Source organism: Heptranchias perlo, chromosome 14 (genome assembly GCF_035084215.1).
Source record: "Heptranchias perlo isolate sHepPer1 chromosome 14, sHepPer1.hap1, whole genome shotgun sequence".
Lineage (NCBI taxonomy): Eukaryota > Metazoa > Chordata > Chondrichthyes > Hexanchiformes > Hexanchidae > Heptranchias > Heptranchias perlo.
In genome coordinates, this window is record NC_090338.1 from 17253528 (window position 1) to 17280336 (window position 26809).

Genomic DNA, 26809 nt, shown 5'->3' on the forward strand with positions numbered 1-26809 from the left:
CACCTAGAAGGACAAGAGCAGCAGACACGTGGGAACAACACCACCTGCACGTTCCCCTCCAAGTCACACATCATCCCGACTTGGAAATATATCGCCGTTCCTTCATCGTCGCTGGGTCAAAATCCTGGAACTCCTTGGGGAACACCACTGTATACTTTCCTTCAGTCTGAAAAACAACCATTCACCACTACTTTCTGCTTTCTGTCCCTAGCTAATTTTGTATCCACGCTGCCGTTGTCGCTTTAATCCCATGGACTTTAATTTTGCTAACAAGTGGGCAGCCATAATTAAATCATGAGGATTTGTAACCTCATTAAACACTCTGATTAAATTTTCAGTTTTCTTAAACTGTTTCCCAATTCTATACATGTATATCAATATTGCTTGGGTAATTTACCTGTCCAGCTAGATTATCAATCTGAAAGGTTGATTGAAGATAACCCTCAGAAAATTGTTTGCTAATTCATTCATATTGATAGTTGTATATCTGTGTTATTTTTGACTGTCTTTTACCCGATTTCCATGATAACCTTTGGCAAACTTTTTTTTATAAAGGTTGGGATTTTTGTATCCTTTTTTTCTAGGTATTTAAGATCTAAAATAACAATGCACGTATCTATCTCTAACCATCTATGCAATAGAGATTCAGGACATTTATGTGATTCCATTTAGATAGTTTTACATTCAATTTACAGGAAATTCTCCACAGGCAGCATAATCAGATTCCAAATTAACATCCAAAATTATTACTCCTCTGAGGAAAAAGACATAATCTATTATGCTATTTCTTATTAATGTTGAACCATTGTCAATTTGTGCTTAATTCATTATCTTTCTAGATCCCTCCTAGCCATTTGCAAGCAGCAGTGGAGAAAGTGAAAAATATGAGTCACTGCATACTTATGTAGCAACACAAAATTTATGTCCTTGTTTGAGTCCTCTAATATGTGGCAGTGCCTCGATTTTAAAATTCTCATCCTTACTTTCAAATCCCTCTATTGCTTCGCTCCTCCCTGTCTGTAACTTCCTCCAGCCCTACAACCCTCTGAGATTTCTGCTCTCCTCCAATTCTGGGTTCTTGCGTATCCCCGATTTTCTTGGCTCCACCATTGGCAGTCGTGCCTTCAGCTGCCTAGGTCCTAAGCTCTGGAATTCTCTCCCTAAACCTCTCCGGCTCTCTACCTCTCCTTAAAACCTACCTCTTTGACCAAGCTTTTGGTCACCTGTCCTAATATCTCCTTACATGGCTCGGTGTCAAATTTTGTTTGATATTTACTCCTGTGAAGCGCCTTGGAACATTTCACTACATTAAAGATGCTATATAAATGCAAGCTGTTCTTGTACAAAAACTAGATATCAGAATCATAGGTTGAGTAGTGTACTTGATAACTGCTTGATAACTGTGGCTATGTGATATGTTCAGCTCCCACTTGCTGTTTGCTAATTTAGTACTGAAATTGAAATTCTGCAACTGAGCAGAAGAAGCCCTCGCTAGTATCACAAGTACAGTACTTAACCTGCACTCAGAACCACAGTGGCTAGCACTCACCCACCTGCTATGAGCTTGTTATGTTTTAAGAAGGTTAAGATCCAATTAGCGTAACTGCCATCCAGTTATATTTCTTTCTAAAACAATTCAGTGGTAGGAAATACTGTGAGCCAGATATACATATGTTTCTTGAGACAAAACATACAAGAAAAAATATACAAAAAAGTCAAGAGCATGCAAAGGCCATTTGGCCAATTGTGCACATCCCTCCAGTATTTCAGCTCACCTAGCCTAGCATCCAACTATACCTTGAACTATTCTAATGTCTTCGATTACACGACCTTACATGGCAGATCGTCTCAGCTGTTCATCGCCCTTTCACTGAAGAGATCTATTTTGCTTATCAATTATTCAAATTTATGCCTTCCAGTTTCACTAGTCTGATTGACTAATATAGTTTACTCCTCTTGATTCAGTTACTTAATTCAATTAGCACTAAATTCTCACTTTAATATGATTTACATTGCTTCATTCAAATTATTGAATGATTCAAATTTTTAATGCAAAAATGACTGAATTGGACTGTACTCAGAGTTCATCTTATCAGTGCCATTTAGTGCTTTATGTACCTCAATGAGGTCACCCTTTAACCTTCTCAATAAAAAGCTTAATCGTTTCTAATCTTTCCTCATAGCTCATCCCCTTTATCCTTGCAATCATTCTTATTCCTCTCTGCCCCTTTTCCAGTGTGTTTCTTTTGAAGTGCGTTGACCAGAATTGTACAAATTATTCGAAGTGAAGTCTAACCAGAGCATTATAAAGCCTCGGCATAACCTCTTTAGAATTGTACTGTGCAGGTCTAGCTGTTCTATTTGCCTTTTTTAGTGTTTCACTCTGTTGTCTTCACATTGAAAATGATGGATCTGTTGTCACTTTCAAAAGTGTCACTTTTTGTTTCTTTCAAAACCTCACTCCATAATTCTGTTCCTTCCAATATACAAAACTTTTACATTTGTCGGTATTAAACTTTGTTTGCTTTCTTGCGGCACAATTGCATAACACTTAAATCCTTCTGCAAAACCTTAACTGCGTCCTCCATTCCTATCGTGCTCTGTATATTGGTGTCGTCTGCAAATTTATCAGGCTTACAATTAGTTTCTGCATCCAGGTCATTTATATACACAAGAAACGAGGGTCTAAGCATATGCTTACGTACTCCATGCAGCAACCCCTACCCCCTTCCTAGTCTGACGCTACACCCTTGTCTACTGTTTGTTTCCTATTTTTTTTCCAATTACTAATCTACTTGTGCATTCAACCCTGAATATCCATGGATTTTAATTTCAATTGTAATCTTTCATGTGGGACTTTGTCCAAGGCCTTCTGGAAATCCAAATTAACTGCATTGTGGGGACTTTCTCTATCCATTTTAATTGTAGAATCCTCAAAGAAACAAAGACATGCATTTATATATCACATTTCACGACATCAGGATGTCCCAAAAAGCTTTACAGCCAATGAAGTACTTTTGAAGTATAGTCACTGTTGTAATTTAAGAAACAAGAAGTTGTTCGGGAATTTTATCAAGCAGTACCTTCCCCACTCACTAAAGTTTTTATTTTAAAGATACTGCAACCTCTCTAATACTGCATGAATCTTTCATGATTGCAGCCACTGCTTTGCAAACATTCTCCTCCGGTCTCCTTCAACACGCTAGGATAGATGCCATCTGGCCCAGGGAATTTTAGTTTTCTGTCCATTTAAATCCTCAAGTACTCCTCCCTCATTGATTTTCAAAGCTCTCTGGTGTGAAGGTCATGAGGCCCTGTGTGGTAAATTTTAAAAGCTTCTGGATTTCTTTTTGCCACTAGAGTTGAGCTTTACTATTTGCATAGCTCCCTGAGGCCCTCTAAGGGTAGAAGCACATTGCTGCAGCATTGCAACCATGAATGGACTCTTGTAAGGATAGGTGCCTGAAGAAAAGGATGTTTTGACATCCATCAATTATTGGAGCGCTCAAGTTATTATTATATAGATTTATGTACACATGCACATGTTGTTCCAATGGAATCACTAAAAGGTGTGCTGGGGCTTGTGACTGGTCTTGGATAATTTCTGGCTGGCGCTTATTTGTGGCTGGTGTATCATGTTTCATAGTGTCACCGAAGAGAGAATTCAGCACAAAATGTTTGTTCCCAGGCTGCTTCTGACCCGTACCTTTTAAAACACAGACACGGAGTAAGTTCGTAGATATTTGGTAAATTTCCACATGTTAATCTTGGGCTGTGTTTGGAATATAGTCGAATATAAATTTTTAATGATCTTAACTAGGTCCACAAGAATGAAAGTATTCTTCACAGCTTTGGGGGAGAGGAGAAGTGAACTTTGGAATTGATTTTTATTTTTAGTCTGAGTGCATATTTCAAATTATCTGCATTCTCACAGATTTTTGTGGACAGTTGAAGACCAACAGGAGTTGGGGCAGCTAATTTTTTTTTTATCATTCATGGCAAAGTTCTACCTTTGCTCACTTAGTAGCAAGATACCTGTCACTGCATAGCTGATTTGCAGCCTACAACTCTTCTAAGCACCTGTCTATGATTCTAGCCATCAGGCTGCCAAGAGAGACAGTAGGAAATGCTGCGCCAACACCAATCACGAGTTCTTGGCCACCAAGGTGAGTACTAAAGGCAGTATGTGAAAACTCCAGCGCTCCCATTTTGACTTCAAAATCAATATAGAACACATTCTTGTGCCGGTGAGGAACCTGTTTAAACAGACAGGTTCTTTTTGATACAAGCTTAGCTAGTCATTTCTAATATTGACTATGGGGAGAATTCCTCTATTGTGGCAGATAATCGAGGTTCCGTTAACCATTGAAAATGAAAAGTCTGAAATTTGCTTTACCTGAAAGGTTTGCGTCGAAATTTGATGGCTGAAAGTCATTGTATTTGGACCCAGATCCACCATTTGTCCAATTCAATAGGTGAGACTATTTTAATTGTATCTGGCCTGAAGATATCTTTTTAAAAATATCAGTTTTTATTTGTAACAACTTCCATCGTTTTATGACATACACTTTGGGGAAAATGTAGCTATTAGATAGAACATTCAGGATTTATGTTCTGGTGTGCAACAAGATTAGAAGCTGAACAATCTCAGCAAAAGCAAATTCTACAATGTTGTATGCTTCATTACAACTGGAGGAGGCCAGTGTCTCAACATCCCAAGAACAACAAAAAATATTCAGTACTTTTCCCTTTTTCTTAGTTCTAAATGGTTAAAGCGTGATTCTCTCCTCTGGTGATGGTTTTCAATTCAGTCCAATGCTGAGAGGAATGATAGTATAGCCCTATTTTACTACACACCTCAGGTAAACTGTGCGGTAGACTTGACTTTTGAATAATTTATCGGAAGTGAAGTTCTTCATGGGCTAGCATGAGAGTGCAGTGCATTCAAGTTCTAGCAGCTTGTGGCTTGGAGTAGTTGGCACAATAAATTACTTATCTCAAGAACATGCAAAATTGATAGTCTTTGAGTAAATGAAGGGAAAATCGGAGGACCAGTTGCTTTGAACAACCTTTGCTCACACAATAGCTAGTTGTAGTGCGCCTTTGGCAGAGGCCTAGAGCAGCTCTGCAGCTCATCCTATAAGATGTGTGGAAGGTTCCACAAAAGAAAACAATTAAGCAAAAAGAAGCAATTCTGTACGTAGATTGAGAGAAAATGGCACTATGCTCTATCATATTTTTAATGCTTTTTTTTCCTCCAGCCTACTTTGATTACAAAGAGGATTCTGCATTTCCAAAGCCCCCATCCTACAATGTGGCAACCACACTCCCTTCATATGATGAAGCTGAACGATCAAAAGCTGAAGCAACCTTGCCTCTGGTTTCTGGACGGGTGAGAATCTAACCTGCACACGAATACACAAGATACACTACAGCTGGACCACGAGGCAAAAATGTGTTCAACAAAGTCTCATGCATTATCTGTCTGCTGATATGTTTTTCTTTGTAAAAAGCAATGAAAAACAGATCTCTCTCCCCCATTTTGATTTATTTTTCCATCTCTAACTTCACCCTGCCCTTAGTGGGATAAATTAAAAGGGTTTATCCTTTTCTGAGAAGGATCCTCTGTGGCTTCCCATTGTGATAACTCGGACAGTCCTGGCAGGCCCACCAAGGTTTAATTGACAACACAGCCTCTCATTTTGGATGTTTCAAACGTTTATCGGGAGAAATTACGAAAATAATTTTCTATATTTATATATCTTGATTTCCCTGGCATCCCAATTCTCATTCCATCCTAATAGCAACAGGAATCCGTTTTTTCTTTTCATAACTTGCATCCACTTAGCCACTAGATTCAAATCTAGCTGTTCCCTGCCCAACTGTTACTTTTTGTTTGTTTCTATAAGAATCTTGATAAATTTGGTTTTTATTCTAAGGAGAAACTAGCAATATTTAGTTATATATTCTCCAGTTATTGTAGCTGTTAAATCCTATTTTACTCTGATCTGGATTTGAGAACAATCCAAATCCATAAACCTGTCTCAACTTGTGCCATATAAAAGTTGGATTCCCCATGGCTGTTGTTGCTTTTACTCACAACTGCTTGAATTTGTTTTTTTTTGAAGGGGGAAAACAATTTTAGTGCTGTAACATGTAGCTCTCAAATGTTGAAAATAACATTAGAAAAATATACAGACAACAAAATGTTTATCTCTGAGGCAACATTAATTAATCTAGTGCTCTGCTATACTGTTAATGTATTTGACGTTTCGTCATTGACCTGAAGTTAACTCTGTTTCTCGCTCCACCGATGTTGCTTGACCTGCTGAGTATTTCCAGCATTTTCTGTTTTTATTTCAGATTTCCAGCATCCGCAGTATTTTGCTTTTGATTGAATTCCATGAATTAGATATGGCCATTTTGAAGTGAAGTGCTGAATCACTGTAACCTAGAGTAGCAGCCAGCATCGTTAAAAGATTACTTTTAATCCACTCATGATTGATTCAGTATTGACTTTGTTTCCATAACCATCAGTTAAATCTCTTCCTCTTGGGGTCTTTAAATTACATTTTAGTCTCCCCGGCATTGTGCTTCTCTTTGAATCTCAGTCGGTTAAATTTTGTGAGATTATCAAGTCTCCATGTCCCATAAGGTCCTGATGCTACTGTTAGCCCAGAATATGTAAACTGGGAGCATAGAATTCCTCTACCAGCGCAAATATTACAAGACTTCTGTGGATGACATAAAGACAGTAGTGAGAAAGGATCTTGGCTCAGAAGATCAGGAAGTAGAATCAGTATGGTTGGAGATAAGAAATAACAAGGGGCAGGAAACACTGGTGGGAGTAGTTTATAGGTCCCCTAACAGTATTTATACTGTTGGACAGAGTATTAATCAAGAAATAAGAGGAGCTTGTAACAAAAGTAATGCAATAATCGTGGGGGAATTTAATCTTCATATAGACTGGGTAAATCAAATTGGCAAAAGTTGTTTGGAGGATGAGTTCATAGAATGTATTCGAGACAGTTTCCTAGAACAGTACAATGTGGAACCAACCAGGAACAGGCTATTTTAGATCTTATCTTGTGTATTAAGATAGGGTTAATTAGTAATCTCATAGTAAGGGATCCTCTGGGGAGAGTGATCATAAGAAGATAGAATTTCACATATTCAATTTTCAATTATATTCTCATATTCAATTTTCTCCCTCTATCAATTTCTTGGTCATCCTTTGCTGATTTCTAAAACTCTCCCTATCCTCAGGCTTACTACTCTTTTTGGCAACATTGTAAGCCTCTTTTAATCAAATACTATCCTTAACTTCTCTGGTTAGCCCCGTTTGGATCACTTTTCCCGTGGAGTTTTTATTCCTCAAGGGAATCTATATTCATTGAGAATTATGAATTATTTCTTTAAATTTTACCATTGCTTATCTACCGTCATATCTTTTAATCTAATTTCCCAATCTACCATAGCCAACTCACCCCTCATACCTACGTAATTGGCTTTGTTTGAATTAAAGACCCTAGTTTTGGACTTAACTACATCACTCAGTATGAAATTTATGATCACTCTGCCCCAGAAGATCCTTTACTATAAGATTACTAATTAACCCTGTCTCATTACACAATACTAAATCTAAAATAGCTGTTCCCTAGTTGGTTCCTTGACATATTGTACTAGAAAACTGTCTTGAAAGCATTCAACGAACTCGTCCTCCAAACTACTTTTGCCAATTTGATTTGCCCAGTCGACATGAAGATTGAAGTCCCCCACGATTATTGCATTACCCTTGTTGCATGCTCCTCTAATTTCCTGATTTATACTCTGACCAACACTGTAATTACTATTAGGGGCCTATAAACTACACCTACTAGTGTTTTCTGCCTCATGTTATTTCTTAGCTCCACCCATACTGATTCAACATCCTGATTTTCTGAGCTAAGATCCTTTCTTACTACTGTCTCTATCTCATCCTTTATTATCAGGGCTACCCACACCCTCCTCCTTATCCATTTTGCCTATCTTTTCTAAAAGTCAAGTACCCTAAAATATTTAGTTCCTATCCTTGGTCACCCTGCAACTACGTCTCCATAATGGCTACTAGATCAAACCCATTTATCTCTATTTGTGCCATTAATTCATCTATCTTGTTACGAATGCTTCATGCATTCGGATATAGCGCCTTTAATTTTAACCTTTTACTATTTTTCCCTGATATGTCACTAATGCCCTATTACCTTTGTTAAACTCTCTGCCCTTCCTGACACACTCTGCTTGCTTGTTTTTACTCAAATCGCTATTCTGCTGTACAGCCTTAACTGTTTTCTTTAGAGTTATAAATTTACCCTTACCTGAACCCTCCCCCGCACTTATTAGTTTAAAGCCCTATCTACCACCTTGGTTATTTGATTCGCCAGGACACTGGTCCCAGCCTGGTTTAAGTGGAGCCCATCCCAACGGAACAGCTCCCTCTTTCCCCAGTGCTCCATGAATTGAAACCCCTGCTTACCACACCACTCTTTCAGCCACGCATTTAACCATCCAATCTGTTTGTCTCTATGCCAATTTGCGCATAGCTCAAATAGTAATCCAGAGATTATTACCTTTTTGAGGTTCTGCTTTTTAATTTGGACCCTAGCTTCTCAAATTCCCTGAGCAGAATCTCATTTCTAGTTCTACCTATGTCATTGTTTCCTATGTGGACCACGACAACTGGATCCTCCTCCTCCATCATGTTCTCCAGCCGCGAGGAGATATCCTTAACCCTGACACCAGACAGGCAACACCGCCTTCAGGACTCCCTGTCGCGGCTGCAAAGAACAGTATCTATCCACCTGACACTACCACATTCCTTTTCGCTCCCTCCACTTGAATGATTTCCTGTACCACGGCTCCGTGGTCGATTTGCCCATCCTCCCTGCAGTCTTTGTTCTCATCCATGCAGGTAGCAGACCAGTGTAATGGTTCCAGACCTGAAACGTAGTCCTGGGTCATTGTATGTGCTTTGCAAAAGCTACATTATCGACCTGGGCATTGGTTAATCCTTCCAAGCCTAGCAACTCTAAAGGAAGTTAATTTCAAAGGGTTTTATGTATAGAAAAGGGATTCAACAACTTGACATGTGCTACGGCTGTCTATAACAATCCATAAAGCTGGAATCATTTTTAGATTCCTGTCCTGCTGATCATCCATGTATTACCTCTGAATGTATTTACAGTTTGTAGCATTTTGTCCAATGAGGTACTTTAAGATTGTGTTGTTAACCAGCTAAGACCTGATATGAACAATACTAAAGAAATTCTCCATATTACACAACAAAGGGTTAGCAAAGAAGAATTGGGATTTCTTGAAAGGATCAAGTAGGCATTGAAACTAAAACTAGTTAACATAAATGATTACTTCCTGGAAGTGTTCACTAGGGAGATTACTAGCAACATGATGGTCATCACTTGCATGGAGGTCCGAGACAGTTTCAAAGGATTTAAAACCAATATATTCCCAGGAATTAATGATCTACCTTTAGGGTGCTAAGTGAGTTTAGGGATGCAGTCTACCAAATGATGGCAATCATCTCAGTGAATACAAGGGAGGTCCCGCTCAATTGGAAAAATGCCACCATGGTTTGTAGTTTCGGAAAAGGCAACAAAACAAACCCAGGGAATTACAGACCCATTTGTCTTCCATCAATAACTGACAAAATAATTGAATTCATTGTTAGAAACAAACCTGTGGATTATCTATATGAAAATACCCCAGTGAATAGCAGCCAACCCGGTTTCAGAAGGAGTGATCCTGCCTGACCAGTCTCCTTGGCTGTTTTTAAGGAAGTAACATCCCAAATAGGTGTTGGGAAACCCTATGGTATAGTTTTCCAGGAAGCCTTTAAGTCCTGCATGAAAAACTGCTGCACCACGGGGTAGGGGGCAGTTGTAAAACATCGAGGCAGTTATGAAATTGGCTGAAAGAGAGGAAGCAGCAGGTACTAGTTAGGGGAGTGATGTCAGGTTAGGGAGATGCACTCTTTCTTGAGTGGAATGCCCCAGGAATTGGTGAATGGGCTCCTGCTTCTAATGAGAGTTTATTTTTATACACAGTAATTAGTGTTTGTGTGAGGTACAGTAGTTGGTATATAAATGTGCTGTCTATGTGAGAGAATTGAATGTGCATAAGAAAAGCAGTAAACCAGCAAAAGGTGGGAAGAGGTTGAGGAGGAAATTTGCTGCAAACTGGGGTAAGCTATTGTATTGTACATAGTTGGACTCACTAGTTAAATTTTTATACCATGTACTTTACCTTTATCTGCCTTATGCTATATAATATACAAAAATGTAAACCGGTTTTAAAATGGCAGGACAGTTTTGACCTGCATTGGGTGAATTTTGCTGAATGTGGAAGTTTCTGAATGGTTTGAGCATCCAGGGCAAACACACTTGCAGGAAGTGTTTTAGCTGCTCAAAATTTCGGAGTTACTAATGTGTAGGATCAGTAGTAGATGCTGCATCATATACAGCAGGTGGAAGGGTTTTTGAAACATATGGTACTGGCGATGATCACCCGACAGGTAGATAGACTGTCTACGATTAGGATAGACGATTAAGAATTGGAAGTGGCGACCTTTCAAGTGGGAAGAAGATGAGAGGAATGTGCAGAGGGCATTGAATTTTGCAAATAAGTTATCAATACGGAATACTTGTTTCAAGGGCGATGATTGGAGGAGCAATGCCGCTGCACTGCGAAAATAGCCTGTGGCCGAGGTTGGCGGAGGGAGGAAACGGGAGAAAGCTGAGTGCGGGAATTCAGTTGTTGTGGGTGATTCGATAGTAAGAGGAATAACTAAGCATGAATCCTGAATGACATGTTGCCACTCAGCATAAGGTCAACATATAAGGATAAAGTAGGTGCAGAAGCTCTTGGAGAGGGAGAAGATTCAGCCACAGGTTGTGGTTCGTGCCAAATCACGCGTAGGGAAGAATAGTATTCAAGTTGTGCCAAAAAAAAGTTTTAGATTGGAAAGTAGATTAAGGCACGGTGCCTCAGGGTTACAACTCGTGCAAGTCATTAGTTTGATGGTTTTCTAATTTATTTGCTAGCTTTCTGGTCAAAATTTCTAGATGCTTAATGTGGTTATCCTGTTTGCATGTTTTCATCCTCCAAAAAAAGACAAATCTAAAATGTACTTCTTTTTGTCCAAACAGGATGATGATTTTTCAGGAAGGGATGACTTTGATGATGCTGACCAGCTCAGGATAGGGAATGATGGTATATTCATGCTGACGTTCTTCAGTAAGGATTATTTTTAAATTATATTTATACCAAAATGAACATTTCTATAAATTATGTAACCATTATGTTTACTCATAGGAAGGTAGGAATTAAACTGCAAATGTATGGATATAGAGTGGATCTCTGGCCAGTGGATCTCTGCATTAGGCATCAACAGACAAAATGGGCCTTGCAGTTGCCATTTCTAATTATATTGTGATACCTGTATAATTTAATACTGTCATACTAAACTCCAGGGAGTGGTTGAAAAAAATCATGCTAGTGTTAAATTTGAGTTGCAGCTCTAGTAATTTGGAACATTAATATTATAAAGAGAAATTGGATCTGACCCTTAATTGACATTTAGATTTGCTGAATTGATGGGAGTTTCACCAATTTCCCTGCCTGGTCTCTAGATCTTCACTGTCTGGAATGAAGGATAGCTGGCAGGACCAGTCCTACTACACAGATATGTGTGAGTTATTAGAGTGGCTTTAACATTAGAGGCCTGAAATTCCTGCACCAAGAAGGGCGTTAGAGGTGTGCAGGCAGGGTGGAATTTGGGGTGAGACCCAGGTCTGAAGGGTCTCTGCCCATTTTTTGCCCAGTGAGAAATTTTTTACCAGATTCTCCTGCCAACAAGCCCTTTCCCCTTGCTTACCTCTGAAGAGGCAGTGGGACTGGTGAAGTTATGTCACCCATGAGAAATCCCGCCTGCTTCACCTCCTTTGCCCTGAATGCAAAGGATACCTGCATGATGCATTCCAGTGGAGTAAGTGGGGTTCACAGTGTCTGGTTCTTAACAATAGTCAGTTGCCATTAGGAAAGTGGTAGCTGCATTATCGATTCTTTTTCTTTAAATGCTTCAGTCTTCAGGCAGAATGACCTGTCCCTCCCATCAGAATGGCAAGATGCCACACTGAAATTCCTGGCTCATACATAGTGGACACCCAAGGATTAATGGGAATGCCGCAGGCGCCCTCCCCCTTATGCCATTGACCCTGTTCCCTGGATCTGGATTTGGGACAGTGTCGGGCTGAGGCAGACTAGTGGCCAGAACTGCTGCCCTACCGTTCTTAATGCAGAGTGGGCTTCCAGGCATTTTAGCCCATTAACTCTGTTTCTCTCTCCGCAGCTACTGCCTGGCCTGCTTAGCATTTTCTGTTTTTAGTTCAGATTTCTAGCATCTGCAGTATTTTGCTTTTGATCATAGCTTGCTGGCAGTGGGAGGGATTAGTTGGGGGGAATCTGAGATGGATAGAGAAATTACAAGAAAAAAACAAAATCAAATTTTGGATCATAACATTATTTTGTCCTTTCCTATGTCTCTTAGTGGCATTCCTGTTCAACTGGATTGGTTTCTTCTTATCATTTTGTTTGACCACTTCAGCTGCTGGTCGGTATGGGGCCATCTCTGGATTTGGCCTCTCTTTGATTAAGTGGATCCTCATTGTCCGGGTGAGTGGAATGTTTGCCCATTTCATGTTGTCTTTCTCTGTGTTATATAATAAATTAAAATTGAACTTTCGTTTAGGTTACAAAATCCAAATGAAGATTTATTCTCCATAACCTCAGTTTCAACTTCTCATAAGCTTTTGCGACCATTGTGGCTGTGCCAACTCTTTGAAAGAGCTATCCAATTAGTCCCATTCCCCATAATTTTTTTTTCCCGTCAAGTATTTGTCCAATTCTGTTTTGAAAGTTACAATTGAATCTGCTTCCACCACCCTTTCAGGCAGTGCATTCCAGATCATTACAATTCCCTGTGTAAAAAAAAATGTTTCTTCATGTCGACTCTAGCTTTTTTGCCGATCACCTTATATCTGTGTCCTCTGGTTACCGACCCTTCTGCCACAGGAAACAGTTTCTCCTTATTTATTCTGTCAAAACTGTTCATTATTTTGAACACCTCTATCAAATCTCCCCTTAACCTAAGAATAGGTTTTATTTCTATTTTCAAGCAATACTCGTTTTGGTTTCTGGTTTCACCCAGGACCACCCTGGTTCCTGTGCTTTCATGATTCACTGTTTCTCTTGCTCGTTCTCTCGCTCAGGCCAGAGCCCTGTTAGCCTTTGAAATACCCAAAATGTATGGGAAATTCCGTTTACACAGAAAGACTTGTATTTATATAGCACTTTTCACAACCTCAGGACGTCCCAAAGTGCTTTACAGCCAATGAAATACTTTTGAAGTGGTCACTGTTTTAATGTAGAAGTGGAACGCATGTTAATGTTGAGTTTTTCTTGTGATGGGGGAAGATTGATGAGTTAGATGGTTGGAATTGCTTCCTGCTTCTCAGCTTATCTTAGTGAAAATAATGAGATTGCTATCTGAGCCCCACATTAATTATTGTCTTTATTGTTGATACAGAAATGCCACTGCAGTCATTAAAGATCTGAAGCGATATATTCTGTTACATCTGTGGACATTTTTTCTGTCTTTCAGTTCTCTACTTATTTCCCTGGATACTTTGACGGTCAATACTGGCTCTGGTGGGTTTTCCTGGTACTGGGTAAGTGTCTAATATCCCTCTTTTTAAATATTCTTATTTTTGATCATTCTTTTTAAATTTAAACCGAGTAGCAGAATTTGGATGATCTAGTGACTGCTTTCGTTTTTTAAGTCAAGATTTCTCTTGCAGCAAATTAAGAATTTCCTAAACTACTCTAACCTGTACATTTGGAGACCCAAGCAGTTCCTCATGGGGAGAGGAAATTCCTGTGCTGCTTGTGTGTGCCTCCTAAACAACAGTTCCCACTTGCATCGCATCTTCCATGTAATGAAACGCCCCAATATTTTATAGGGTATCAAAGGAGGAAAGGGAAAGAGAAGTTGGATGTGACTGAGAGGAAGGAAAAGATAGACCTTAAGGGTTTTGAAAGTAGAAGATTAGCAAGGTTAGTGGTTTAGGAAATGAATTCCATAATGTAGGGATACAGTGGCTGAAGGCTGCACTACCGATGGTGGAGTGAAGGGGAATTATATAGTAGACCTGGGTCAGAAGAGCGCAGGATGCATATAATGTTCAAGTACAGAGAAGATGAAGATTTTACGGTCTATGCACTGGGGGAATGAGGAGCGGAGAAAGGTTGGTGAGCATAAGAATGCAGTATTTAGTATAGTATAAATGGTCAGCATAAGGTGGGAACATTGAGTCCTGGGAGCAGATTTCCCATCAGCTGCATTGACCAGAGAATAGTGTGCAGCATGAGGCAAATGAATGGCATCTATAAAATTGGGCAAAAATAAACTTTTACAAATTCATGTGGATGGGGGAGTGAAATATTTCAGGCAGCATAATCTGTTGAATATTTGCTTAAGTAGCTAGATGAACCCTAGGGTTGTCTGCCATAGCCTCAGCAAGACTGTATATTCTCCTTAAGGCCACAAAGCAGCATTTTGCAAAAGCAAATCTCCCCATCGGGGATGAAGAAGATTAGCCACAGCTTTGAGTGTGTCTCCTCCCATTGCCACCATCTTGTCTGGTTCTATGTGTCCCTGCTGTCGGGTAATTGTAGCGCAGGATTTATAGAGCTCCAGGGAAATATGCGGTTTTTGATTGCTCCAGGTTGTGATGTTGTTTCAGTTTTTAATATATTTCAACAGCTATTGTGCATATTGAAACAGCATATTGAGCCATTACTCTGTTTCCACATGCTCCAAAATGACCTGATTATATAGGGATGTGAGATGCTGAGTACAGCACTTTGACATCAGTGCTGAGCTGGACATTGACTTGCATAAAATTTTATGTCAGCAAAATTGTCCCACCAGCGAACAGTACTTTCTGACTTTTCTTCTTGTAATAAGATATTGTATTTAAAAAAAATCATAAAGGTGTTGGAGATTGATTGCATCTACAAAATAATCTTTTGTCGATTGAGTTTCTTAATATTGTACAGTAATTGAAGGAAAATGGTTTCTTGTTCCGAGATTGGGCTGTCTATTTAGTTTATTTTTATAAATGGAGGAGAACAAGTGAAAGAATTGAGCCTGCAATGTTTCACTTCATACTCTCATCTCTGCAACTTTCACTAAATCTTTCAGACAGCAGTCTTACCAGATTTGGGTTGAGTTTTTTTTTTAAATGTCATTTATTTTTTGATGAGCAACTCACCAGCTGAAATAAACTGTAATGAAAGTGACCAAACCATCCTGTAAAATATGAATGCAGAGATGTAGATCTGTTCCTGTAATAGAATCCTTTGCCCGCCTTGCGTTGATTTGCATATTGGAGACAACTTTCAAATACACTTCACGATTATAAATAGTATTTCATTTTTAAAAAGCATAGTATGTCGGAGAAATACACAGGGAGAATTTTGTTTCTGTGAACTTTTCCCTAAGGTACTAAAAGAAACTTGGCTTAAAAATTACAGTTTGGCTCGATGGCCCAGCGACTTTATGCAGTATGTAGTTCAGCCATACAGATCAGGACGGTCCCAGTTCTTACAAGTTGGGTAGCTCTTGGTGAAGGATAGAATACTAGACCCTGGTCTTCAGTTGCTTCCAAGCCTTTATTCACAGAGATCCACAATGCCCACACCACACCCTCGATAAGCTCTCATATATGGATATAAGAGAGCTCCTATTGACGCACACCACCTGAATACAATTAACACTAATTGATATAAATCACATGGATACAAGTAACACCAGTGTCAATTGCTGGTCTCTGCTGAATTGATTGCAGGGGGTAGTGATAGAGGTGCTGCAGTTGGCCTCAGCTTACCTGTTTGGGTGTTGGAGGGAGGGAAGAGACTCTGCCAAGGGTCTTGCTCCTGATTATTATCCAGCGACCCCTGTTGGAAGCCTGCCTGTATGGACATGGGGTCGGGTTAGTATTTGGCTCAACTGCATTGCCTCCCTTCCTCCTCTTCTGCAATTGAATAGTCCACCAACATTCACTGTTGAGGCAAGCTCCCAGAGGGTAACCAGCTTCCATGGAATGTACCGCAGCTTGGACTAAGGAAGGAAGGAAATTAGCAAGAGGGGAAAAAAATCCAATTTAAATATTCCTTGTGATTTTAGTTTTTAATATGTTTCAGCAGCTTTTTTGCTCATTGAGAGAGCACAGCCAATTCTTCTGTTCACAAATGCTTCAAAATAACATGATCATGAGGTAATAGCAGATGCTGCATGCAGCACTTTGACATCCATGCTGAGCGGGTCACTGACTTGTATTAAAATTTTATGTCAGCAATATTGCCCTCCCAGCAAACACAACTTTCTGGCTTCACGTTTCACAATAAAATCTAACAAAATAAAATGTTGGAAATCATATCAAAGCTGACTGAAGATAAAATTTGCAGTATTCAGGCTTCCCTGGGGTACAGCCCTGCCTGACAGTGACATAAATACCAAAGTGTACTAATACAATAAAAAGGTGCAGCAAACTAACTTTCAGTATCTTGCTTGATATAAATGCTTCTGAAATGCAATGTTCTTTACTTAATACCAAGCATGAACTTTCAGAAGAGGAGAGGAGAAATTGGAAAATAAATAAAAATCCAAGCAGCTGTGTTGAACTATCTAGTGCTGAGCGATCTAGTGGATATAGAAATATATTACTGTTGCTAATCTCTGTGAAAGGTTGAGTGTATGGGTGCAGTTGAATGCAGTGTGCAATGTGGATCATTATATTTTCGAATTCCACCCTTCCTGTCCTAAAAGAAAAAATAAATAAGAGCATCAGAAAAAGAAAAGTTCATTCCGCCCATCAATCTCACCCTATTTTAAGTAACCCAGTCCAGCACCCAACTGCATCTTTAACTCCCCTAATGCTTTTCAATCCACTGCCATACCTGTATGGCTATTTCAAACATTTATTACCTTTTAGTGAAATTTTCCTTTCCTAAGATCTGCTCTGAGTTCTAGTGGCTTGACGGACTTTAAAATAATATTCAGGTTTCAGCTTATTTATATGCTATTTAATATATTATACTTTCCTGCAGTCAGACGTTAACTTGCTGTCCATACTGTAGAGCTTAAGCTTTGTCTTATAACGCCTCCCTTTTACACTAAGGATCATCCTTATTGCTCTTTTCTTTACCTGTTGCAATGTACCCAATTCCCTTTTTTAATTGTTGTGACCAGAATGTCAGACAATATTTATTCTAAGTGAGGGTTGACCAGTGGATTATAAAGCCTCAGCATTACCTCTGCGAATTTATACTCCACAGTAATGCCTTTGTGTCTCAACATTCTGTTTGCTTTATAGAATCATAGAAGTTTACAACATGGAAGCAGGCCCTTCAGCCCAACATGTCCATATCGCCCAGTTTATACCACTAAGCTAGTCCCAATTGCCTGCACTTGGCCCATATCCCTCTATACCCATCTTACCCATGTAACTGTCCAAATGCTTTTTAAAAGACAAAATTGTACCCGCCTCTACTACTGCCTCTGGCAGCTCGTTCCAGACACTCACCACCCTTTGAGTGAAAAATTTGCCCCTCTGGACCCTTTTGTATCTCTCCCCTCTCACCTTAAATCTATGCCCCCCTCGTTATAGACTCCCCTACCTTTGGGAAAAGATTTTGACTATCTACCTTATCTATGCCCCTCATTATTTTATAGACTTCTATAAGATCACCCCTAAACCTCCTGCTCTCCAGGGAAAAAAGTCTCAGTGTATCCAACCTCTCCCTATAAGTCAAACCATCAAGTCCTGGTAGCATCCTAGTAAATCTTTTCTGCACTCTTTCTAGTTTAATAATATCCTTTCTATAATAGGGTGACCAGAACTGTACACAGTATTCCAAGTGTGGCCTTACTAATGTCTTGTACAACTTCAACAAGACATCCCAACTCCTGTATTCAATGTTCTGACCAATGAAACCAAGCATGCTGAATGCCTTCTTCACCATCCAATGCACCTGTGACTCTACTTTCCAGGAGCTATGAACCTGTACTCCTAGATCTCTTTGTTCTATAACTCTCCCCAACGCCCTACCATTAACGGAGTAGGTCCTGGCCCGATTCGATCTACCAAAATGCATCACCTCACATTTATCTAAATTAAACTCCATCTGCCATTCATCGGCCCACTGGCCCAATTTATCAAGATCCCGTTGCAATCCTAGATAACCTTCTTCACTGTCCACAATGCCACCAATCTTGGTGTCATCTGCAAACTTACTAACCATGCCTCCTAAATTCTCATCCAAATCATTAATATAAATAACAAATAACAGCGGACCCAGCACCGATCCCTGAGGCACACCGCTGGACACAGGCCTCCAGTTTGAAAAACAACCCTCTACAACCACCCTCTGTCTTCTGTCGTCAATCCAATTTTGTATCCAATTGGCTACCTCATCTTGGATCCCGTGAGATTTAACCTTATGTAACAACCTACCATGCGGTACCTTGTCAAAGGCTTTGCTGAAGTCCATGTAGACCACGTCTACTGCACAGCCCTCATCTATCTTCTTGGTTACCCCTTCAAAAAACTCAATCAAATTCGTGAGACATGATTTTCCACTCACAAAACCATGCTGACTGTTCCTAATCAGTCCCTGCCTCTCCAAATGCCTGTAGATCCTGTCTCTCAGAATACCCTCTAACAACTTACCCACTACAGATGTCAGGCTCACTGGTCTGTAGTTCCCAGGCTTTTCCCTGCCGCCCTTCTTAAACAAAGGCACAACATTTGCTACCCTCCAATCTTCAGGCACCTCACCTGTAGCTTTATTAATTGCTTCCACTTATTGAAAGTGATAAATCTACTATCATTCCCAGGTCCTTTTCAAATCATCTTCTGCTAATTCTGTTCTCTTGAGCTAGGTTTCTCATTCTTTCAATGCACAATACTTTGCATTTATCGGTGTTAAATTTAACATTTGTTTTCCCTGTTAGATGACAGATCTTAATCTTAGGTACATTCTCCATCCCTACTGAAACCATCATATTCAGATTCTACCACTGACTCCATTCTCCTAACCAGCCACCTGCTCAGGCTGAATTAGATGAGGGTTTGACCAGAACTGAGATTCAAACCCCATATAATATCCATCACCTAGACCGCTACTTCCACCTACCTCTGACCCTTCCCAGCCCCTTTGCTGTTGAAACCTTTAACCCACACTTTTGTCTTTAGACTTGCTGGTCACCTATCCTTAACCCTCTATAAAGTCCAACTCAGCAGCCCATGTCCTGCTCGCCCATCACTTCTGTCCTTGCTGACCTATATTGGTTTCCTGTCCCCCAGTATTAAATTTAAAATCCCCATCCTGTGCTTCAAATCCCTCCATGGCCTTGCCCCACCCTATCTCTGCATCCTCCTCCAGCAGTACATCCCCTCCCACACGTTGTTATTCTGACTGGCCATTTGTGTCTCTTCCCCCTCCCACCTTTAGTGGCAGAACCTTAACCTGTTTCTACCCTATTCTCCAGAATTCCCTCCTTAAATTCCTCTACCTTCTCTCTTCACCTTTAGAAATCTTCTCAAAACCTATCTTTGCGACCAAGTTTTTGGTTACCTCTCCCAACTCGTACCAAAGCTTACTGTTGTTCTTATTTATCTTCTTCTCTTCCCTCCCCTTCCCTTCAATATAAAGCGCCTTGGGGTATTTTCTACATTAAAAGCACTAGATAAAAGAAAGGTGTTGTGCTGCACTCCCTATTTTAGTGTTGTCTGCAAATTTAACAAGCTTACAACTCATTTCTGCATCCAGATCATTTACGTAGACAAGAAACAATAAGGTTCAAAACACTGCACTCTGGAGTACTCTACTATGCACCTCTGCTCGCTGTTATTTTTGATCCTATTTGTTAGATGTCCCACTTTCTACTTTGATTCTACATTGAATTTTAGTTTAGTTAGTACTCTATCATTTGGAACTTTTCCTCTAGGTCCAAATAAACTATCTTATAGGAGCTTCTACTACGTAATGTTTTCCAAAAAGCTGAGGAGCTTTGTCAGGCAGAAACTTCTCCTAAATCCACACTGGCTGTTGCTTATTAAGCTGTTGCTATGCAAGTGTCAGCCTGCAACCAATGGAATAAGTCAACTTGTCATGTCTTCTGATTGTGTTTGATCCAGACACATTATAGAACTAATGTCGTATTTCTCTTCACCTTGCAGTTTGCTAACCTTATTTCCATAATTACAGTTTATAGAATTTGCAGGACCCAATTGTTGATTGAAGGAAATTGTGACTTTAGTGGTTGCAGTTTGGTATGAACAGAGCCTAATATTTTGATAGGACACCTTGAAGTGCAATGCTATATAGAAATCATGGAAAATTTACGGCACAGAAGGAGGCCATTCAGCCCATCGTGTTTGCGCCGGCCGAAAATGAGCCACCCAGCCTAATCCCACTTTCCAGCACCTGATCCATGGCCCGTTAGGTCACGGCACTTTAGGTGTACATCCAGGTACTTTTTAAATGAGTTGAGGGTTTCTGCCTCGACCACCCTTTCAGGCACTGAGATCCAGACCCCCATCACCCTCTGGGTGAAAACATTTTTCCTCAGCTCCCCTCTAATCCTTCTACCAATCACTTCAAATCTATGAGCCCTGGCTATTGACCTCTCTGCGAAAGGAAATAGGTCATACGAACATACAAATTAAGAGCAGGAGTAGGCCATTCGGCCCCTTGAGCCTGCTCTGCCATTTGATAAGATCATTGCTGATCTGATTGTGACCTCAACCCTACCTTCCCGTCTACCTACTATAACCTTTGACTCCCTTGTTAATCAGGAATCTATCTAACTCGGCCTTAAAAATATTCAATGACGCTGCCTCCACCCCTCTCTGAGGAAGGGAGTTCCACAGACTCACGACCCCCTGAGAGAAGAAATTTCTCCTCATCTCCGTCTTAAATGGGAGATCCGTTATTTTTAAACTGTGGCCCCTAGTTCGGGTCTCTCCCACAAGGGGAAATATTCCCTCAGGATCTTGTATATTTCAATAAGATCATCTCTCATTCTTTTAAACTCCTGTGTATACAGGCCCAACTTGTCCAGCCTTTCCTCATAAGATAACCCCCTCATTCCATGAATCAGTTGAGTGAACCTTCTCTGAACCACCTCCAAAGCAGTTATGTCCTTTCTTAAATAAGGAGACCAAAACTGCACACTGTATTCTAGATGTGGTCTCACCAATGCTGTGTACAATTGTAGCAAAACATCTTCACTTTTATATTCCATTCTCCTTGCAATAAATGACAACATTCCAATTGCCTTCCTAATCACTTGCTGTACCTGCATACTAACTTTTTGTGATTCATGTACGAGGACACCCAGATCCCTCTGTATCTGAGTTCTGCTTTTCTATTCCTCTTGCCAAAGTGGACAAGTTCACATTTTCCCACATTATACTCCATCTTCCAAATTTTTGCCCACTCGCTAAACCTATCTATATCCCTTTGCAGACTCCTTATGTCCTCTTCACAACTTACTTTCCTACCTACCTTTGTGTCATCAGCAAATTTAGCAACCATACCTTTGGTCCCTTCATCCAAGTCATTGATATAGATTGTAAATAGTTGAAGCCCAAGCATTGATCCCTGTGGCACTCCACTCGTTACATCTTGCCGACCTGAAAATGACCCATTTATGACTACTCTCTTTCCTGTTAGCTAACCAATCCTTTATCCATGCTAATATGTTACCCCCTACAACATGAGCTCTTATTTTGCGTAGTAGCCTTTGATGTGGCACCTTGTCAAAAGCCTCTGGAAATCCAAGTACACCACATTCACAGGATCCCCGTTATCCACGTTGCTTGTTACTTCCTCAAAGAACTCTAATAAATTAGTGAAACACAATTTCCCTTTCACAAAACCATGTTGACTCTGCCTGAATGCACTGAGATTTTCTAAGTGCCCTGCTGTAACCTTAATAATAGATTCTAGCATTTTCCCTATGACAGATGTTAAGCTAACTGGCCTGTAGTTTCCTACTTTCTGTCTCCCTCCTTTCTTGAATAGAGGAGTTACATTTGCTATTTTCCAATCTGATGGGACCCTTCCAGAATCTAGGGAATTTTGGAAAATTAATACCAATGCATCTACTATCTCTGCAGCCACTTCTTTTAAGACCCTAGGATGAAGTCTGTCAGGACCTGGGGACTTGTCAGCTTTTAGTTCTAATAATTTTTTCAAAACCCTTTCCCTGGTGATTGTAAATGTTTTAAGTTCCTCCCTCCCTTTCACTTCTGGCATGTTATTTGTATCCTCTACAGTGAAGATGGACGCAAAATATCTGTTCAATTTATTCTCCATTATTAATTCCCCAGACACACACTCTAGAGGACCAACGCTCGCTTTACTTACTCTTTTCCTTTTTAAATACCTGTAGAAACTCTTGCTATCTGTTTTTATATTTCTAGCTAGCTTTCTCTCGTACTCTAATTTCTCCCTCCTTATCATTCTTTTAGTCATTCTTTGCTGTTTTTAATATTCTGTCCAATCTTCTGACCTGCCACTAGTCTTCACAGAATTTTATGCTTTTTCTTTCAATTTGATACTATCTTTAACTTCCTTAGTTAGCCACGGATGGTACGTCCTTCCCCTAGAGTCTTTCTCACTGGAATGCATCTTTGCTGAGTGTTATGAAATAGTTCATTAAATGTCTGCCACTGCATCTCTACTGATGTATCCCTTAACCTAAGTTCCCAGTTCACTTTAGCCAGCTCTGTTTTCATGCCCTCATTAAAGTTTAAAACACTAGTCTTAGACTTACTCTTCTCTCCCTCAAACTGAATGTGAAATTCAATCATATTGTGATCACTGCTACCAAGAGGCTCCTTTACGATGAGGTCATTAATTAATCCTGTCTCATTACACATTACCAGATCTAGAATAGCCTGCTCTCTGGTTGGCTGTAGAACATGCTGCTCTAAGAAACTCTCCTGAAAGCACTCTATGAACTCATCTTCCAGGCAACCTTTGCCAATCAGGTTCTTCCATTCTATATGTAGATTAAAATCACCCATGATTATCGCTGTTCCTTTCTCACAAGCCCCCATTATTTCTTCCTGTGTACCCTGTCCTACAGCATGGTTACTGTTAGGGGGCCTATAAACTACTCCCACAAGTGACTTCTTGCCTTTACTATTTCTTATCTCTACCCAAACTGATTCTGCATCTTGGTCTTTAGAACTAAAGTCATTTCTCTCTATTATACTCATGAAATCCTTAATTAACGGGATAGGTCCTTCCTATGCATTCTATCTGTGCCCCTCATAGTTTTGTACACCTCAATTAAATCGCCCCTCGGCCTCCTCTGTTCCAAAGAGAACAACCCCAGTCTATCATTAAACTGGGAGCAGCCTTCCCCCTGGGCTGCTCCATGCTGTAATTTGTTCCATTGGTTGCAGCATCTGTCAGTGGAGGACTGCCCCTTTAACTAGAGAGCCTCCAGCTGACAGATCGTACTGCGCATGCGCAGCCCGCCCAACGCGCAGACCAGCAGCGCGGACCCCGGAGGAGCAGGTAAGTGGCTCCAATTAGTGGATTGCCTGCTACGATCGCGCGGGCAACCCACTAATTTCACCGGGCGCGGAGGCCACGCACCCGAAACCCAACCCGCCGGAAACCCGCAGGCCTGCTAAAATCAGGCCCTTTGTGTCCCAGTTAATATTAGGGTAGTTGAAATCCCCTACTATTACTGCCCAACTGTTCTTGCACTTCTGAGAGATTTGCCTACATATTTGCTCTTCTATCTCCCTCTGACTGGGGATCTATAGTACACTCCCAGTAGTGTGACTGCCCCTTTTTTATTCCTTAGCTCAACCCATATGGCCTCATTTGATGATCCTTCTAATATATCATCCCTCCTCATAGCTGTAATTGTTTCTTTAACCAAAATTGCCACCCCCCTCCTTTTATCCCCTTCTCTATCTCGTCTGAAGTCCCTGTAACCAGGAACGTTGAGCTGCCATTCCTGCCCCTCTTTAAGCCATGTTTCTGTAATAGCTAAAATATCGTACTGCCACATATCTATCTGTGCCCTCAGCTCATCTGCCTTATTCACTATACTCCTTGCATTGAGGTATATACCTTTTAAGCACTGCCAAACTCCCTTGCTGTTTTATTTTCTAACCTTTGTTTCCTCTGCCTTCATAAGTCACTTACTAATTTTCTGCCTTTTATCTCCAGTTCTGATTCTGTTCCATCTGAATCTACACTCGGGTTCCCATCCCCCTACCAAGCTAGTTTAAACCCTCCCCAACAGCACTAGCTAACCTCCCCACAAGGATATTGGTCCCGGCCCTGTTGAGGTGCAACCCGTCCGGCTTGTACTGGTTCCACCTCCCCCAGAACTGGTCCCAATGCCCTAGGAATCTAAAGCCTTCCCACCTGCACCATCCCTCCAGCCATGCATTCATCTGCTGTATCCTCGTATTTCTATACTCACTAGCGCATGGCGCTGGGCGTAATCCGGAGATTACTACCTTTTGAAGTCCTGCTTCTTATATCAGACTGTCTTGTTAATAGTGCACTGATTGAAGACATATCAGCTAAATGATGTAGCATTGAGGGCGTGAGCACTTTAATATATTCTTGTAAATCATGCATAGATGAACAATGATGCAGCTGCTTCCATTATTTTTGTTCAAGAAGAATTTGTCTAATTTTTGCTAACTGTCTTGCAGGATTTCTGCTGTTCCTCCGTGGATTCATTAATTATGCAAAGGTTCGGAAAATGCCAGATACTTTTGCCACTCTGCCAAGGACTAGAGTCCTTTTCATCTACTAAGGGTAAAGGTCTGTTACTGATTCCTATTTAATGATGGCCTTGCATTGCTAATAGACACTTTTCAGGCAATGAGGTAGCCACCTCATCCACTGTATTGAAATTTACATGGCACTTTTTCAATCTGGAGAGAGGATGAGGAAAAGTGGCCTGTATATATTCTAAACGTAAGGGTTAGTTAATGAATTACCAATTTGCATGTGGTGTTGAGTTAGTTTGGAGCCAAAATGTTTTTTAAAACCCAGCTGAAAATTAGAAAGCTTGGAATGTCCTCAGCCACTGAGGTTCACAGGAGATGTAAAGCTCTTCAGTGTGACAGCTAGCGTACTTCAATTAAAATTCCTCATCCCCAGTGTAATCATTAAAAACAATTTGGCTTTCTTTGTAACAAATATATTTTTATTTACAATGTTGAAACATGAAAAGAGATTCTAGATGTTTTGGTCCAAGACCTTTCAGTTGCTCCAGGGGGCTGGGGGAAGAGCACATTGTCCAATTTTGGTTCATGATTTGCTACCTGCTCTGAGAGCCAAGTGCACCTTTTCAGCAGCATAAAATGTGCTTGGGATGTGAGTTCAGGCAGCAATAAACCGAAGGTGGTGTTTTCTCATTTTAATGGCACTATTGTGCTGTTTGTGATTGAAGTCAAATGACAGGAAGAAGAATGATACCAGCTTTTAAAATGAAAGAAAGATCCCAGTATCACGTGACTGGAAGGGAGTGTAATACAGGCTTTATCTTTTCACAGTATTGTGTTATCCACTCTCTGGTATTTATATAACATTAGATACTTCCATGTCTGACAGTATTACTGTAATCCTCTTGCCGTTTTTCCCTGTTCCGCCTGAAAATAGAATGGGTATCATTATAGTTCAAAAAGGCTTTTTTTTTCTTCCCCTACAGATGGTTTCCTGGAGAGTGATTTCCTGCATCCGTAAATTGAACAGCTCGTTCACTAGCAACTGACACCTGCAGGAAGTGGACCTCACAACCAGGACACAAAAGAGGGGGGGGAAATAAATCACTGCATTAAAAAGGAAAAGGAGGATGGTGTTTCGTATCTATGTTTTTAGATGTACAATTTTAATAGTGAATGCTGAAAACTTGTAATCATTAAACTGTTTTAGTGTAGTGGCTACTGTTGAATTGCTACCGCAAAACTGGTCTGTGATGTACTAACAATGCCTTATTCATTTGTAGTCATTACCTAGCATGCACTTTTCCCTTATAGCCAATAGAGGGTACAATTGCTTTACTTTTATTCTTCAGATTCTATCATCAGTGGATTTTAAAAAAATAGAGAAAACAGTGTAGAAATGATGCTGGTCATGATATATGTTTAAAATAATTGTACTTCTTGGAGCTTAAGATCTCTGTAAAGTGGTGAGATGATGTGTTATCATTTGCAGAACCGCTCTTCTGCATTTTAAGAACAGACTAATGCACTTTTTGTGCTTTCTGCCAAAGGGTATTGGACTGTACCTTTGGGTTTTATTATGTTCTAAAGTATATGACTGTAAATAGATCAGAACATCTAATAAATGTGACTTCTATAGCAGCCTTCGGGATCAGTGCCTGTTCAGCGGAAAGTACAAACTCTTTCACACTAGTTTCTATTCCATATTTTCAGCATTCATTATTTCTCTTTTCTCCTTCCTGATGCATTCTCACATTGCTGTTTTTTTTAAATCAGATCTTCCCAGCTGCTGGCCGTAGCAAATCCTGGCAAGTTTCACTATTGTGTTGTGGCTGGCTGTGCAAGACCTGTCAATTAGCACGGATGCATGAGACATACAGACCTCCCCAGAGGGTCCTCATTTGCTTCCCAGTGCG

General features: G+C 40.3%; 1 protein-coding gene across 2 annotated transcripts in view; it reads left to right on the forward strand.

Annotated features, from left to right (window-relative positions):
• The window catches only part of LOC137332326 (NEDD4 family-interacting protein 1), a 51249-nt gene extending 24715 nt beyond the window's left edge, over nt 1-26534 (forward strand). Inside the window, exons 3-8 of one of the 2 annotated variants that reach the window (XM_067996073.1) lie at nt 5262-5392; nt 11202-11289; nt 12602-12726; nt 13715-13781; nt 24876-24987; nt 25880-26534. In XM_067996073.1, the coding sequence (XP_067852174.1) occupies nt 5262-5392; nt 11202-11289; nt 12602-12726; nt 13715-13781; nt 24876-24979 (515 nt within the window). In that variant the 3' untranslated portion in view covers nt 24980-24987; nt 25880-26534. The remainder of the gene's footprint in view (nt 1-5261; nt 5393-11201; nt 11290-12601; nt 12727-13714; nt 13782-24875; nt 24988-25879) is intronic. The other variant, XM_067996074.1, reaches the window with a different exon arrangement.
• Nucleotides 26535-26809: the final 275 nt, after the last annotated feature.